Source organism: Leucopleurus acutus (assembly GCF_964270905.1).
Source record: "Leucopleurus acutus genome assembly, chromosome: 7".
In the NCBI taxonomy this organism is placed as follows: Eukaryota; Metazoa; Chordata; class Mammalia; order Artiodactyla; family Delphinidae; genus Leucopleurus; species Leucopleurus acutus.
The window spans coordinates 47,104,027-47,121,515 of record NC_139150.1 but is presented as its reverse complement, the minus strand read 5'-3'; the positions used below and the strand labels follow the sequence as shown (position 1 = coordinate 47,121,515).

At 39.7% G+C, this 17,489-nt stretch overlaps 2 protein-coding genes across 2 annotated transcripts in view; one reads left to right on the top strand and one right to left on the bottom strand.

The window, feature by feature from the left end:
• Positions 1–860: 860 nt before the first annotated feature.
• On the bottom strand, positions 861–12,732 carry ZFAND5 (zinc finger AN1-type containing 5). Its single transcript, XM_082842151.1, has 6 exons — positions 12,562–12,732; positions 8,183–8,340; positions 7,645–7,756; positions 6,893–6,996; positions 4,031–4,156; positions 861–3,346 (listed from the first exon to the last, which is right to left on the bottom strand). The coding sequence occupies exons 2-6, from the start codon at positions 8,331–8,333 to the stop codon at positions 3,198–3,200; spliced, it is 642 nt and encodes a 213-aa protein (XP_082698277.1). The 5' UTR covers positions 8,334–8,340; positions 12,562–12,732; the 3' UTR covers positions 861–3,197.
• LOC309963800 (uncharacterized protein) overlaps positions 12,329–17,489 on the top strand; it is a gene marked incomplete at its 5' end in the record, with an annotated part of 228,425 nt that continues 223,264 nt past the window's right edge. Inside the window, one exon of the mRNA XM_082842339.1 lies at positions 12,329–13,980. Within this exon, the coding sequence (XP_082698465.1) occupies positions 12,329–13,102 (774 nt within the window). The 3' untranslated portion in view covers positions 13,103–13,980. The remainder of the gene's footprint in view (positions 13,981–17,489) is intronic.

Sequence of the window (17,489 nt, the reverse complement as noted above, 5' to 3'; positions counted from 1 at the left end):
GTATGATACTACGATGGATTTGTCAATATAGATTTGTCCAAACGCACAGAAAACACCAACGGTGAACTATAAACTATGGACTTTGGGTGATTATGGCGTCAATATAGGTTCATCAGTTTTAACAAATGTACCATTCTAGTGGTAAATGTTGGTAATAGAGGAGCTATGTATGTGTGGGGGAAGAGAGTGCATGGGAAATCTCTGTATTTACCTCTGTTTTGCTGTGAACCTAAAATTAAGTCCTTAAAAAATTTAATAGGGAACACTATGTGCCATGCATTTTTACCATCCGTATTTACAGATCAAACTTGGTCCTAGGGTCCACTATCTTCTTAACCAATATGCCATTCCACTCAAGTTTTTTCCTTTTCAAATTCGTGCTGTGGGAAACACACTTCCCCTCAAACCAGAGGCCCTAGTTTTGCAGAGAAAGCCCACTGAAGAATAGACTTAATAAAAGGACTAGTCCTAGGCCATGTAGCTAATTCATGTCATCAGTGTCTGTCCTCTCAAAACATTTCTGGAGTGGGCATGTGCAAAATGAAACGTGATACATTCTTGACATGCTTTATATCTCAGTGTACATTCCAAAGATAATACCCACTTATAGTCTTGCCTGAGAAACATTCAGGTTTGAATACAGGAGTCTAGGTAGAACTGAATCTTCCTAGCTGCCTTAACACTTTGATCCCTTCTCCCCGGTCAATGTTCCAGACAAATCCAATCCTTAAGTCCAAATATGTTCTAAATTAGTGTTTCTCATAAGAAATGATTATGGAAACATTTATTACCACAATCTCATGCTACTTATTTCAAAGACCACTACAGAATGAAGTCGAAAGGTCCATCATCTTCCCATGTAAGTCTTCTTTATCCCCAACGTACCACTCTTGGACTTCAAAACCTTAAGGTTTAAAAATTTATTAAGCAAATGTCTGACAGTGGTAGCACTGAGGGAAAATAAGTCTTATTTAAACTTTGAATAAAAATTAAGTTTGCCTTCTAAATACCATAATTTTCAACTCAATTTTGGTTCTTCAATATCCTTCATATTTCAGGAGACACTACCCTCATCATACTTCATATAGTATACATTTCCGCTCACCTGAAGCAAAAGTAGCAGCACTCAAAATACTGTGACAGGTGATAGTGAATCATCTGGGTATTTCCATTTCAAACTCCCATCACTGCGAAGTCATGGTTCTGCTTTTTGGAAGTCAGCATGTCGTTATCCCTTGTTCTTTATTATCTCACGTGACACCTGCAAAGACCAAGCCCACGGGTCCATCTCAACATTAGAACCAAACCCCAAACAAGACTATGTCTGTTGTTGTAAACACACTGTCATGCCTAAAGTGTCATTTATAAAGCAAAAAAAAAGGAAAAGGGAGATAGGAGGATTGAAAAATTATGACCTAAGTTCTAAGACTGTTTTAACCCTAAAAGTGCCTATTCATTTCTTCAAAAGTAAATTGCCTATTATGTACCACACTTAGGATGTTTTACAACACTCACCTCATGGCTCTCACTTGAATATATCATGTTCAGGGATGGCAATGGAAAAAAATTTACAATATAGCCATGCAAAGTCTACAAATGCAACTAAAAAGTTCAATATGAAACATTTTCTAAGTATCCCCCTTTAGGATTTCTAACTATGGCTTAAAAACCCAATGAACAAGTGGAAGTTTCCCTCTGTACATGGCTTTTATTATTTACATAATACAATACAGCATCAATGCTGAATAGCATGATTATGTGCAATACATAAATATGAACTATCTGTACACATCTGCAGATCTAACTCAGAACTAAGGTACATAAAATTGAAAGCAAAACTGAATGCTTTAAGAGTAAAAGTAAAAACTAAGACTGAACACTGCAATAAATCAGAAGTAGTGCCTCGTGTACATACTTAACTATTTACAGATGAAAACAGGCATTACCACGACACCAATCTAACTATACGCATTTATATATAAAAAACACAAGTTTCATACATCACAAAAAACCTTCCATTATAACACAGAAGTGATATTACCAGACAAGCATCAGTGAAGTATACTGCCTCTTCTAGTTGTTATTGTACAATGCTGTAGATAATGCAGCCCATGCAATACACCCAAGAACACTAGAGTCCTACACCCAAGTACAATTAATATGATAAAGCAGCCCTCTGCAAGTGGTGCTGGATACCACTAAGAAGTCTACCGCAGCCATGTTGGTTATGATTTTCCATGCAGAAGGGTACAGTTACATTAAGAACTGAAGTCTTTAAAAAAGCTTTAAACATTCTTTCTTGAACCAAAACAATTCAACAAAATATGCACATGAAAAATTAACTATTCAGATACCCTTGCAAATTAAAATTCAGATGCATGTTACTCAATAGAGCTGCTATATGTGAAAACCAAACGTAGAGTTTTAACTTCTTCTTGTAGACAAATTAATCTTAGTGCAGTTCTGTGCTACACAATATTGTTAGCAATGAGAGTAATGCAGACATCTTCTGGTGCAGGCCAGCACGATAAGCTTCAAAGATAGCTCAAGACCCTGTTGGCTTGATCTGTTTTACTCTTTATAACCAGTTATGATGTGTACCTTCCAAAGAATGTCTTATTTGACAGCTTTTAGAAGACCAATTAGCCAGGCTTACATATGGCACCAAAACACTGGTTTCATGGAAAGGTCTGATAGCTTTCTTTATAGCTTTCTTCCCGCTTCCAAGGAAAATGTGGAAATTAACAGGGTAAAGTTTATGGTAGAAGTAGACTGCCAGTCCTTTTCTGGTGTACCATTAAAAAAAAAAAAAATACAGGCACATAACACTAGCCAGAGATTATACCTTGATTACATTCTCAAAGGCAGATATGCTGCAAACATGCAGATATTTCACGTACTTTGTTTGGCACAAGGGAACTAAATTTTGTCCCTATTATCTGTGTTTTCAACTTGCTGTGCAGATTTTCATCCAATTTAATTCAGGGGAGGGCATATACATTTTGTAGGGCTGTATCTATCCAATTCTGCCTGTAACAAACACCCACACATCCTAAAATATCAATTATAAGACAGACAAGTGTAAAGTAAAACTCTGGAGAACATCAAAGGAAAATGGCCATGCATCTGCTCTTTAATGTTTTCCTACGATATATTAAAATAAAAACAAAGTTATCAGTCTCTTCACAAGTAGTAATTTATATTCTCTGGATTTTTTCAGCCACAACAACTGGATTCTCTTTTCTGATTTTTGCTGCAGCTTCTGCTTTGTAATCATATGGACAGTTGTGCTTGTCAGAGTAACGGTGAAGTCCACAAAACAAATTTCCACACCGGCAGTCAAACCCTGTACATACAAGAGGAAGTAGAGTCACTTGGGAACTTGTAGCAATTAAAAGAAACAAAAGCATTAGTCAATACAGAAAAGGAAGCAGATTTTCATGACTCTTTGCAACATTAAAGAGTCTGTCACTTTAAACTGAAAGTGCTCTTAACCTCCTCTGACATGTTGAGAAATTTAAGTAACTATCCTTCCATAAACTCCTGTAGGTACCAAACAGGGTAGAAATTACACAGGCTCTGGAGTCAGGCTGATTTGAATTTAAATTCTAGTCCTACCGTATGTTAACTGGGTAATGTTTCCTCAAGTGAAGGCTAGGAAAAGACAACCACATACAGTTCTGAGATTTAAAGGAGAACAATTAAAAAGTATCTAGAACATTTTGTGCCTGGTTCAAAGTAGGTGCTTACTATTTAATTCAGCTATCTTTTTCCCAGGAGAACAGAACAAAGGAAAGAATCAAAAGGGATTAATTTTTATCAATCCGATAAAGGAAAGTAATTCAGAAGGCCTGAAGTTAGGAAAGGGTTTCATATGATTAGACAAACCAATGGAAATCAAACTCAACTTCTCTTCACTGTCCTCTTTCCAGTCTACTCTGGAAACTTTCTATTCTTCAAAGTCGGGCATTTTGTTTTATGTGTAAGACTGACCAGTCCCTTAGGGAGTAACTAGGAGCTCCCTGAATACCTGTAAGGCCAACTTTCTTTCTGCACATGAAACATCTGTTCTTCTTTGGTTTGGGCAACTCAGGGGCTTTTTCTTCACTTTGAGAAGTACTGGGCTGAGAAACTGATGGACTGGGCTGAGTGACAACTGAAAAACAAGGGTAAAAATTAGAAGTCTGTCAATTGTTTGGCTGATAATTATCTAAGACCAGACCAAAACAAAACAAGAGAAACAGTAAGATTCTTCCTGAAAATGTTTAAGAAGTCTTTCTTGAAAACATGTACTTTAAAAACAATCTTCTACTTTAATATCAGAACTTCTTTCAAATCTGAGAATTTCTTGCCAATTAACATAATACCACTTGCTCCTGTAAATTTTATTAAATTATCACTCCACTCAAATTCCTTTAAACTCACTCTAGTCCTGGCAAACAAAATCCTAATTCTAAATTTTAAAGACCTGAGAGATGTGGTCATCTGTTCAGTTTTTCCATATTCCAATTGCCTAAATGCAAACTTCTAAATTAGGGCAGTTCAAATTCAGGAAATAAGGTTACCAACTTCTGAGGTAATTAGCTATAAAGTCATTTTGCTTTTATACTGATAGAAAAAAGAAAAATTGTGTAGATAAACCCAATAAATTGTGACAAGTAAAACCCAAGTCATTAATCCCCTAATTAACTTTAGGTTCCAAAATTTCACAATTATTATTGTGCCATTTTAATAAGTGCTTTATATTGTCTTACATAGAAAACCTGCAGGATTAAAAAAAAAAAAAAACTTGAAATATCAGCAACGTTGTCTTTAGGACAGTGTAAGTACTTGTGAAGCTTTGATTTTAGACTATTAAGGATTCCAGAGGCAAAACAAGAATTTTTAGAGCACAGCTGTAATTTACTTTGTGATACTTATCTAAAACAGGTATGGGGATTCCCTGGTGGCGCAGTGGTTGAGAGTCTGCCTACGAATGCAGGGGACACGGGTTCGTGCCCCAGTCCGGGAAGATCCCACATGACGTGGAGCGGCTAGGCCCATGAGCCATGGCTGCTGAGCCTGCGTGTCCAGAGCCTGTGCTCCGCAACGGGAGAGGCCACAACAGTGAGAGGCCCGCGTACCGCAAAAAAATAAAAAATAAAAAATAAAAATAAAATGGGTATGAAATTTGGACAGTAAGAGATATGACCTACTTTTAAAAGTCCCTGTTTCTCCACCTAAAAGATCTAAGTTTTAAGTTTACTCATGACATCAATGGAATTTGTCAATATAAAGATAAAATTGCAGATTACTCTTTTAAAGTTCACATTACCACCAGGTTATTGAAAACAAAACAGCAAAATTTAATTCTACTTTTATAAAACTCAGCGAAACCAGAAGCACTATAAGCTGAGTTTTAATATTAATCCAAACCCCAATAGCAAATTAACGTATACAATACTAAAATTATTGCCTAACAATAGGTCAACACTAATGCTATCAGCATAAATCCAAACCAATTGGTTTAATAGGTACTGTAAAATTACCTCCAAATTTATAACTCATTTGCATTAGTAATATATCCAGTGAGATTAACAGTCTAATATTAGACCAACAGTAATATTCTAGCTACTACTTATTCCTAATAATCTACTATGGCAACGTTAATGTAATTTTTCCTGATGGTATAACAGTAAAGAACAATCTGTGGAATAGTGCTGGGGAGGTGACAGCTATATTTCCTTGGCCACACCTGAAAACTGGACAGTGGTTCCTAAAACATACAGGGAAGAGGGGCGGGGGTCAGTCAAGAAGAGAAAAATGATACAGAAAAGACAGAGCAGTGAACTACAGAACGCCTACTAAGAAATAATAAATGCACAGAATAGCTACAGAACTAATCCAAAAGAGTATTGTTCCAAGGTCAGTGTCATTTTGTGTTTTAAAAAAACAAAAACAAATGAAACAGAACAAAAGCCTCACAAATACTAATTTGGTCAGTTTTTCATAAGGATGGAACTTAACTTAAAAATACCAAATATGGATTCACCTGCCCAACTTAAGAATTTTCATCTTAAATGTATCAATTAAGAGTGATATGGTTCACATAAGCTCGGCTACGTACAAAAGCAAGCCTCCAAAGCAGATTACACATCCACTGACACTATTAGCTCACAATAAAGTTTTATATTGTGTTCAGTCAACACTATACCAGGAAATCATGAATTGATCAAATGCACTATGTGCACCATAGAGTATATAGATCATTGTTCCAGGGTCTAGCGCAGATAAATCAAACAAGTCAATCTTCTGGCAACATTAAAGCACTTCTGGTTGTGCTATGTAAGTTCAGCATAGACTCAGTCGCTAACTAATGAAAACCAAAATGCCTTTCCACACTGAGTTTTTAAACTCCCATAGGGATCCCACACTTCTTCAATTCAAAAGTTTCTTTTAGTGTTTGATATGTTCTTTTGATTGAGTATTTTCTACAGTATTGACAATATCAAGACTGAATAGTTAATGCTTTTGATTATTGAATTTTTCTCCACAGCTTTGGAATTTAGTCCGTATAATTTCTTCCGTTTGTGAACAATACCTTCTTTAATGATTTAGATACTTTTAAAATATATTGGTGAACAGTTCATTAAATTCTTGACATTTTCAGTCTTCATATTATAAACTTTGCTGATTTGTGGATGCAGGGGCAAGGGGGGATGGGCAGAGAAGAAGAGATTAAAGAGTGACTATTTTACACTTCAAGGTACTTTAAAGATAGTGGTTTGCTTGGCCTCTATTTCATAGCTCTCTCTCCTCTTTGGTCCTTCAATGGGAAGGAAAGAATCCCTCCACCAACCCTTTCTTGTACTACCAAATCGAGAACTGAACTAGTATTAAACAAAAAGCATACCTGGCTCTGACACCTCTGTTTTCGCGGTAGTTATTTTGTCCTCTCTTGAAATGCTCATTTCTGTCATTTGCTGAGTTACAGGCAAGGCAGCCACAGGCACATTTCTATTTAAGTTCAAGCAAACATTTTTAAAGATGTTAAGGGTACTTCTTGGAAAGATAAGAAGTTGTCAGTTCAACATATATTATTTCCAATGTGATCAAATGGAGCTAAATAATCTAAACAAGATGCCCAGCACAGATGGATGAGAATAAGGAAAGCAATTTGATGAATGGCTCATCAATTCAAGCCTGCATATTTATATAGGTTACGATGTTCTATTATAGCCAACTAGAAATTTTTAGCCGTGCCTGTGATTTGTTTAAGGGCAAAAGGGGTAGCTTTGCCAGAATGCCTTACGTGGCATTACAATATAGTCTGCAGAGCCTCATTCTCTACAATTATTACGCCTCAATTACAAGGAAATAAAAGCACAGCATCTCAACACAGTATCCTTGAGGTTGTTCAGGAGTGCGTTGTTAATACATAGCTTTACTCAATGACCTACACGATCATATATTAAAGGACACTGGAATAATCACCAATTGTGCAACACATGTAAAGCCAAGGGCATCTAATGTATTAACATCCTTATTATAAGGCAATATGTATGATGTAATACATCATTATTTATTAACATTCATAATTATAATGTCATTTACCTTTATTTCCTCCCTGTATTATTATAAAAACCCAGAAATGTTTAATCTTACCTTGATTTTTCAGATGTGCTGCCAGCAGCACCTTCACAGTTGTTTAAACTAGCATCTGCTCTTTGTACAGATGCAGAGTCTGAGGTAGGACTGTTGGAACCACTAGCTGTCCCTATTTAGAAAAAAGGATTGGTAAGAAACAAAGCAACACTACAAACACTCATTACCAAAACTATTAATAAATAACAAATACTTGCATTTAATTAGATTAGTGACTTAAGTACTTTCACTGTGCTGCAGAATCTTACACTTAAGTGATATCCAAACAACAAAAAAAATATATTAAAAAGTCATATCCAGTGAGTACATGTACTCAAAAACGAAAATGAAAAAGCTAGAAGATGCTTGTAGACAGTCACTCATTCCTCATGTAGTCATTCCAAGTACTTGGGCTACTATTGCTTTAAATTTCAAGCTTTTCTCGAGTCTTCTCTCCTTGGACTTTCAGGATTCATTCTCAGTCTTAGGGCCCAACTCTTGGTTCTATATTTTCTGTCCACCAGGTCTTCAAATGGGTTATTTCTTGGAACCAACTTACCCATTGGGCTCATTCTGCCACTATTCTGCTGCCTCTGAAGATGTTCTTTGTAGCAAACAGAACACATTCCATTTGTCCTAGGATTCCCATAAAAGCCACATCCTGTACTACACAGCATGGGCCCTGGGGTCTGGTTAGTCTCCTGAGCCATTTTTCTCCTGTAAACAAAACAAAACAAAAATTTTAGAAACTAGCATGTAGTAAAAAAAAAAAAAAAAAAAAAAAAAATCACTAAAATTAGTATGATAGTCATTATTGTACCTTTGTCATTTCTAAACACTGAGTCTGTTTCTAACAAAGCCCCCAATTGTGTTAATCTTTAAAAGAGAGTAGGCTAAATTATGAATATTTTGTTGCCTTTATAAAACAAGGGACATGAATGGAACTGTTTTAGCTTGATAAACAATGAACTATCATGACTTCACATTTTTAGGACAAAAAATTCTATCATTAAACATTAAAATGTATTATTTTACCTGTCACTGTTTCTGTAATTCGTGAAAAGGTCACCCTTCCCGATACCAGAATTATGTTTAAATCAATTTTGGCAATTGGTATCTTTAAATCACTTTCTACTCTCCTACACTACAGGCAGATTATTTCAAATAATCACAATTAACTACTGACTCTTCATATCTACTAGTTGTTCTTTAAACTAGCTGTATATTGGATGTAGCTCTAGAGCTTTCTTAAAACTAACATCTGAACATACGTGAGCCCTGTAGTAATTCAGTTCTGCTACGGGGCAGAGCATCTGTACTTTTTAAATGCTGCAACACCTTTACAGAAGACTGAAAAGAGAGTTGGTAGATCATCTAGCTTTTCCTGTTACCCTGGCACCAAAAAGTGAAGTTCTTTAAGAATTTAGGAAAAAGCTGCTTAAGAAATTCCTTTTGTTCTACATTTGACATGAGAAATCTGGGTCTGAGTATACTTTAAAGTCAGTGCCTAGAAACCTATAATGTACAAATTATTAGCCATAGATTTCTCAGCGAACGGCTCTATTAAAACTTTTAACAAGCACTTGTCTGCCTCATGACAGAAAATAATGAAACCTTTCCAAGCTCAATTTCAATATGGCAAAATAAAGCAATACACACAACCTTTAGTAATGGTTAATATTTAATGCTAGGTTACCAGAAAGAGCTTTATATAGCAAGCATACCCTTGCTTTTCCAGAAGCCTTCTTAAAATTAGCACAAACAGTAATGTTTTGCTAAATTTAGTAAAATTTCCTGAGTTAACAGACATAAATATTTAAGAAAAAAAAATTAAAAACCTGGAAGGTTTCCATGTCACCTTTAAATTATGTATGAATGTACCAAAAGCGTATTTCAGAGCATTTTATCAAGGGGAGATTATGTGCAATAATTCTGGTCATTCTTCTTTAACTGTACCTTAATGTTGACTATGAAGGTGACTTATAAGTTATGAACTTTTCAAATAAGTGCAGGAAAGTACTTTCAGCTACAGCTTGTTACTTCCTAGAATTTCATACTGCTTTTTTCAACCACCACATACTAGGATACACTCTTTAGTGAGTTATTAAAAGCAATGTTTTAACGAGTATTAACACTTTTTACCAAAATTATAAAAAGGGGGGAAGAGGACTAACCGAACTTGACCTGGCCCGAATCCTGTCAATTATTCCAACAATCTAAATGATAGTAATCTTTCCTTTTGTTAGCAAAAAGCCATTATATTTCAAGCTTGAAAATACCTCAAGCCAATCAAACTTGTACAGAAAGTGACCAATACTTGCAACTTACTTCAGATAATAGTACTAATTTAGTTGACACTATCTCTTTAAATAGTAAGTGGAATTTAGCTGACTCATTTTGGATCAGGGTAGTGTAAACATTTCAACATCACTTAGGAAGTTTATTAATAAACACTTTCAGCTGGGTTTTTAAAATTTTGAGTATAACATGTACAAAAAATGCTTCAAATAACAGTGTATTTGCATGCCTACCATGCAAAGTATGTGAATCTTTGCCCTGCACAAAAAGCAGGGCCATTCCTTGAAGCCAGCTTAAGAATTACACTAGCTCACTTGCTATACTAACTTCTAGTGTCATCTAACAGTGGCTTTAAAAGTAAATTGGCCTAAAAGTCAACCCACATTAATATTAATCTGATTCTTAAAATCTTTTGTTTATATAAATGGGGGTGGGAATTTCACCCAATGATTTCACATGCAAAGTATTCCACCTTTCTTCAGAAAACACCTCTACCTTCAAGTCACGATAAACAGCCTCCAAACTGAAACACAAGAGACACTGGGACATCAGTCTTCTACATGGCATCTCATCTTGTAGACTCCCCCCCCTCCCCCAGAAAGCCAGCTTTTAAATGCCACCACAAGAGCAAAGCTTGCCTTAATATTTCTCAGAAGCTTAGATCACATGGGCGGGCGCTTCAGCCTGTCACAAGGCTGCAATGTGACAGGGTGAGCGGGATGGAGGCTCTCACATAAAGCCTAGTCAACAGAGGCCTCTGAAATCAGCTTCTATTTTTATCTCAGAGCCTGCCAACTCCTACACAACCCCAAGAATTAAGGATGCAGCGCTCATATAAGAAAACAAAACAAAAAGATGCCATTAAGATTGCTAGATTTTTTCTAACACAGGGAATGATCTCACATTAAATCTAGAAAATGCAAGCATCATTAATCACTCATGAAGCCAAATGGTCAGGGTTGTTTATAAAAACCAAGCACAGCGAAGAGCATCAAGGCAGAAAGAATCCTCATGATCAGTGGCAATTTTTTTTGAGGTGGGTGTCGGGGATGAGTGCCATTAGGTACTGTGTTTCCCCACTTGTATTTTAGAAAAATACAATACCATTATTATTTACTACCTTTAAAGTCGCTAGAAACTTGAGCATTCATCATGTCAGCTCTATCAGGTATAGCTAGAATGTTTATTTTTATAGTTTTTATAGCTGAAATGTGTATTTTTTTTTTTTAGTTTGTGGCTTCCTATAATTCATAGGAAAATCAAAACCAAAAAGACAGGAGCATGTAACTGAAAAATTCTCCAGCCTCAAATATGAATAAAAAAGGTTTTCATGCCTATGGAATTTACTTCTCTCAGGTGCACAAAATGTTAAAAGACGTTTAAGAATGCCTGCCCACCTGGAGTTGAGACCAGAGTTCTAGTTTCTAATCTACCTCTAAGCCAGTGACCTTGGGCAAGCCCTTACTCTCCAGATCTCAGTTCCCTTTTCCTAAATGGACATTAGTGTGATTTTAAAGGCTCCTTTTCAGGCTTAATACCGGCCCTGAGAGATAGAAAATAGGGAAGAATTAAACATCTTTTTGAAGGGGACATTTTTAGAAGAAAAACTTGAAAAATGAAATTGCAGTATTTTCACCAATTCAGTTCTAAAACCCTACTTTTAAAAATAAGGAGTAAAATAAAATTCATTTAGATTTTTTAAAAAGTCTGTAAATTACCTGAATGGCCAAGCTGAAGAACAGTGGCTCTATGACCTATATACTACTTTACCCTAATGTGCCCTTAGACTAGATTATTAGAAGGCAGTCATTCAATAAAGATAACCCGGACCTTTTCCCAAAACACAGCTCCACGGAGTGCGTGGAAAGCGAGCAAAGAATTTCATGTTCCTCAGCCTAAATGCACGAAACAAAGGAGAAGGTGCTCCATTTCCTTCATGAAAGGCATCTCGGGCGAGAAACGCAGCAACATCGGTAAAACTAAAACACGACAGAGAAGACCCCTCTCACCCAACGTTCCAGCGGATTATAAAACAAGTGCGGGTCCCACTGGTCCCCCATCCCTACCGCCATGCCCTTTCAAGCAAAGGCCTCGTTCAGGAAAGCACTGCAGGGCCTTTTCCAAAAACCACTGAGTCATGCAGAACAGCAGCTCCGCAGGCCAAGCCGGCCCCTAACCCTGCCGGTCCCGCGCCTACCCCCGACCCTGAACGGCCCCTCCGAGGAGGCGGAGATAGGGGGTGCGGCGGGCAAGGGGCTGGGGGCGCGGCCGCCGCGACCGCCTCTTTGTCTTTCCGGGTTTGGCCGCCCACGCCGGGCGCCACCGCGGAAGGCGGCCGCGACGGACTCGAGGGAGGCCCAGAGCGCGAACCCCCGGAGGCCGCACGCCGGGCATTGTTTCCCCGACCATGAGTGTGCGAGTGAGCCCGGGGCACAGGGAACTAGGCCTCCGGCCTCGACGGCAGAATGCCGCCTCCGTCTTTGTGCTTCCTGAGCTGGCTGGCGGGCTCTCCTCCCCCGGACGCCGCCATACGCTGGCCACTCGGCCTTCGTCGGAGGCCTGCGGCGCCCGAATCCGTCACTCCCAACCCCGGCCGACCACGAGTAGCCGGGTGCCCTCCCCAAGCCCCGTGCTACTCACCCTTCGGCGGCAGGAACCGGGCTGGCGCGCGACGCCGGCGCGGTGGGACCGGGCCGAGCCCTCACGGAGGGGCGAGCCGGAAGCCCTGAATTCGCCGCCGCCGCCGCCGCGGGCCGGGAGCGGGTCAGAGCCGCAGGCGGAGGTGGCGCCGCCGCCGCGGGGTCTTCCTTTGTTCCCGCAGCAGCACCGAGCGTGGCCGGGACACGCCGGAGCTCGGGAAGTGGGAGGAGGGAAGCGAGGGGGGGCGGAGAAGGAGGCGGAGGGAGGGCCGAAGGCCGCGGCGGCTAACGCTGCTCGCGCCGCCGGCCCGTCGTTGCCTCACGCCTCCACCAGCGGCGGGTTTGGCCAACTCCGAGGGCGAGCGGGGCGCGCGCAGCTAGGCCTGGGCGCCGCAAGGGCCCGCGGATGGCGCTCTCTGTCGCTTTGCTACTGCCGGGGAAGGTGTGCGGCTCCAGGGAACGACGAACCCCAAAAGGAGATGCACGTAGGCCTGCGCTCCAGTCAACTGACGCGTCCTCTCCACCCGGCGCTCAGGCAGTGAGGGAAAGGGGAGGGGGTGCGGGGTCTGTGCGTCAGCGAAAACCCCGACGGCGGCCGCGGCGGGGAGCGCGTTGACGTCACGTGCTCGACGCCGCGCCTCCGCCTCCAGTCACCCAGCCGGGGAGGCGGGGCCGAGCCTGAGCGCGCTACCTATGCGCGGAGCCGAATCACTGACTCGGCTGCCGGCCCCAGGGTGGAGTTGGAAAGAAGTAGTCCTGTGGAGGATGCGTTTCTATTTTTAACCTGATTGTCCGCCCTCAGCCTCTCTCCTTCCGATTTTCTCAGTAAAGCCGACTTTTCGCCATCTGAGTTCTCGCGCTTTGTCTAAAGCCTTTGGCAGACATTTCCCTTTCCTCCTTACTCCCCACCCCTTCCCCACCCAACAAGAACGTGTTAGAAGGATTCGGCTCAAGAAGAGAAAATGAACTGCTGTTTAGCTTCTGGGTCTTCTCGCCTGTTTATGAAGTTTCCCCCGTCCGGTTCCCTCACACTCGCCTTCGGTTCTAAAGTCCAGCCTGAGCATTGCCCCTGATGCTCCCAGGAAGGAGCGGGGCGGGTGGCGCTCGCTTCCTCGCTCGCTCGCCCAAGGTCACGGATGGTTGTGCCGAGTCAGGAAGTGCTCCGCCGACTTGCTGCCCGTCTTCGGCCCCGGCGGCACCGTTCTGAGCAAACTGTTTTGGCCAGCCTGTAAAATCCCTGGAAATGGACTATTCCAGCAGAGCCTCGTGAACTCGGAAAGCACCAAATGTTCTACCCGAGATGAAGTTAAGGAACAAACAAGCTAGACCCGAGGGAGAGATCAAAAAGGAGACGTTGCAGGAGGAAGTTCAGAAGGGGGCAATTCAAAAATGAGGCACAGGCCCCGACTAGTTTGAAAGGGTGAGTTAACTAAAAACACTGAGAAGCTTTTCAAAGCACCAACAAAAAAACCCACTTGCAACTGGCCTCGCCAGGTGACTTTAGTTCAACTCAAAAAACACAAGTAGTAAGACAGAAAGGACTTAGGAAATTTTCTAGTAAACAATGGCCTAATGAATAAATAGAAACGATGTTTAGGGCTTTTAATAGCCACCATTAGACTGGAGTGAGAGGTCCCTTCGTTGCTTCCCAAACTTGGTGATAAGAAAAATCACCTGGAATAATTGTTTACTTTTAAATAATCACCTAGGACTTTCCCCTGGAGATAGTTTTGGTAGTCTGGGGTGGAGCTCAGGAACTTGAATATTTAAGTAGTACTCCAGGTGATTCTTCTTTATAATTTTGTGTATTTGGGAGAATGCTGTCCTGGTGCCCTGTGCCAAAATTTCCAAATCAAACAGTTCTCTGCCACAGTAAGTGGAATCCCTAGAACATAACTGAACATTTTTCTTTGCAATTTAGAGTTATTGCTGTAGGCAATTAAAGTGTTAGAAATATAAGTGTTGATAGTTTCAGACACTGATAGTTTCAGACACTGGTCCCAGGACCGTTGAAATTTACTTTCTTGAGTGAGTAGACAAATTAGTAAAAACATAGCAGCTACCATTTACAGACCATTTGGGGGGCTAAGTATTTTTCATTTAGGGTTTCATTTAATCCTCACAGCAATTCACTGAGATAGGTACTATATATCCATTTTTTACAGTTAAGTGATAAAGTGACTCCCTTGCGGCACTGAAGGACAGGGAATCAATGGAGGTGGTTCTTACTGAGGACAAAAATAACTTAGAGATTTCCCCCTCCTCCCATTTTAGTTATTAAAAGGTGAAACGATAATTCCTGAAGGAGTGAAATTGAAAGAAAAAAAAAACCCAGCTAAGTAATAAGGCAAGCTGGTTATTTAATAATGTATTGCATAATATGTAGCCCCTTCTGATAACTTGTCTTCTCTACCAACCATTTATAATTTTCTCTATGAGACTATTTCAACCAGGAATATACCTGGTATTGAACCTAGTTTTAGCAGGTTACCCTTCCAGCACCTACACTAGTCGTTCTCAAAGTGTGGTCCCCAGACCAGCAGCATCAGCATCACCTGGGCACTTGTTAGAGATACAGATTCTCAGGCCCCCACACCAGACCTATGGAATCACAAACTCTGAGGGTTTGTCCAGTGATCTGTGTTTTAACAGGTTCTCCGTGTGATTCTGATGCACGCTCAAGTTTGAGAACCACTGACTTACCCCACCATGCTGTAAGAGATCTCTCAATCAGATGTTCACACCATGTGAAGGGAAAAAGTTAAAAAAAATTTTTTTTCTCATATTTCTGGTGTAACAGATTAGGGGATATGCTTCTAAGGAGTATTTTTGTTTTTGTTTTGGTGTTCTAAATTATCAGTTGGTCTGTAAAGACAAACTATAGAACACAAAATATATAGCAGAATGCTCTTAATATAGTATGCAAAAGGGCTGTCACCATGGTCGTCAAAGAAGGTTAAAACCAGCCTCTGCAAAAAATACCGGAGAAAGTGGTGTGTGCTCAAAATGTGGTGTTATTGATTGTTCAAAAAATACCTTTTGTAGAATTTCATTACATGGAACATACCAAGTGACTGGTACTGATCCATTCCTAAATACTCCTTGAAAATAATACTAACTCAATTATTTTTTTATTCATTTTTTCCATAAAAATGTTTTGCACACTTGCTACATTCTAGATACCCACTAAACTGGGTGCTGGAATATACATTGGTGGGAAAAAATTGATCTTACCCTTGTTCTCATGGATCTTACTGTCATATTAGGGAAAAGGACGTTAACAATATTATCATGCAAATATGTAATGAGCTGGTAAATATTTTGAAAGAAAGGTGCAGAATGCTATGGGAGCATATAACCAATGACAATGGATGCTGAAAACTCACCCAAATCTGAGTTCCATTGCCAATCATCTCCATCACCAGTGGAACTAGGCTTATTTCCTTAAAGTAGTTAACTATAGCAAACTGGCATGTCATATGAGAAAGTTGGAACAGTTTGTATTCTGCTTAAGAATTCAGGTAAAGTCATTACAAGTTCACTTACATTTTTCTTTGTAATCTAGGGATGAGCCAAAAAGGGGATTGATAATTGGAGAAGAGCAAATTAATTCAATTTCTTAGAAAGTAGAAAACTGACATCTTTTAAAAATAGCAATAGAGGGGGCTTCCCTGGTGGCGCAGTGGTTGAGAGTCCACCTGCCAATGCAGGGGATGCGGGTTCGTGCCCCGGTCCGGGAGGATCCCACATGCCGTGGAGCGGCCGGGCCCGTGAGCCATGGCTGCTGAGCCTGCGTGTCTGTGTGCGCCGCAACGGGAGAGGCCACAGCAGTGAGAGGCCCGCGTACCGCAAAAAAAAAAAAAAAAAAAATAAGAAAAAAAAAAAATAGCAATAGAGGTTATTAGTCCACTGTAAAATATAAAAGACCTGGAGTTATTTTAGTTTGACATGGAGCTTTCCATTATGGAATAAGAATTGCTTCTATGTATGGCATGATTGTAACACCCTGTCATGTGTATTACATTTTTTCTCTGTGCTTGAGTAGAGCTTGGTGAAGCACAAAGTCTTTGCTGGGGTTTTAAAAACTGTTAGGTGTCATTTGATGTTCACATAGTACCCTTCTTCTCTCTCCTTCTTTATCCCCTTCCCAGATCTCAAAGGTCAAGGTAACAAGATTCAATTGTATTTTTATTGTTTTCAGAATGATTGGCTGAAAGGATATAATATTGTATTTAGAGCAAATCAGCTAATTAAAAAATTAAGAGTAGAACATACCATTACTTAATTTAAAATTTTTCCTCTAATAATTAGTAATTAAATAATAATTAAAATATCAGTGAGTCCAATAATGGATTGGTTTTAGAGCTAGCTCAACAAGTGACTGGCTGAGTATTTTTCCCCGGGGAAATGATAAAACAGTAGCAGTTTAATTACTGTGTAGACCTTTTGATAGTGTTAAAGCCATACTTAATTTCAGTGAAAACAACTTGATCAAAGAATCTTCAAATAAATGGCATGGATGGCTTACCTAATTAGATAAGACTTTTAGACACAATCCAGATATTTTCATCATAACCATAAACAATTTTTACGACTATTTAAATGAACAAAAGCCTTTATTACTTATGCACATTAAGAACTTAAGGTGAAGGAAATCTATGAATATCTATGTGTGTGTGTGTATATATATATATATATATATATGTATTGCTGTGGATATCACCTTTGTAAGACACAAGGTACTTTGGTCTCAAGAACTTTAGGAAATCTTTGTGACTGAACAAACAATCTAGGTATAGATGTTAAGTATGTGATTTGAATCTCAGTAGTTGTATGTGGGGTTGGCTCTGAAACAACACTTTGGAGCATGTCATAACTTGGGTTCATAGCTGGTGGGTGGGCCAGAAAGACAGTCAGGAATGGGGTCAG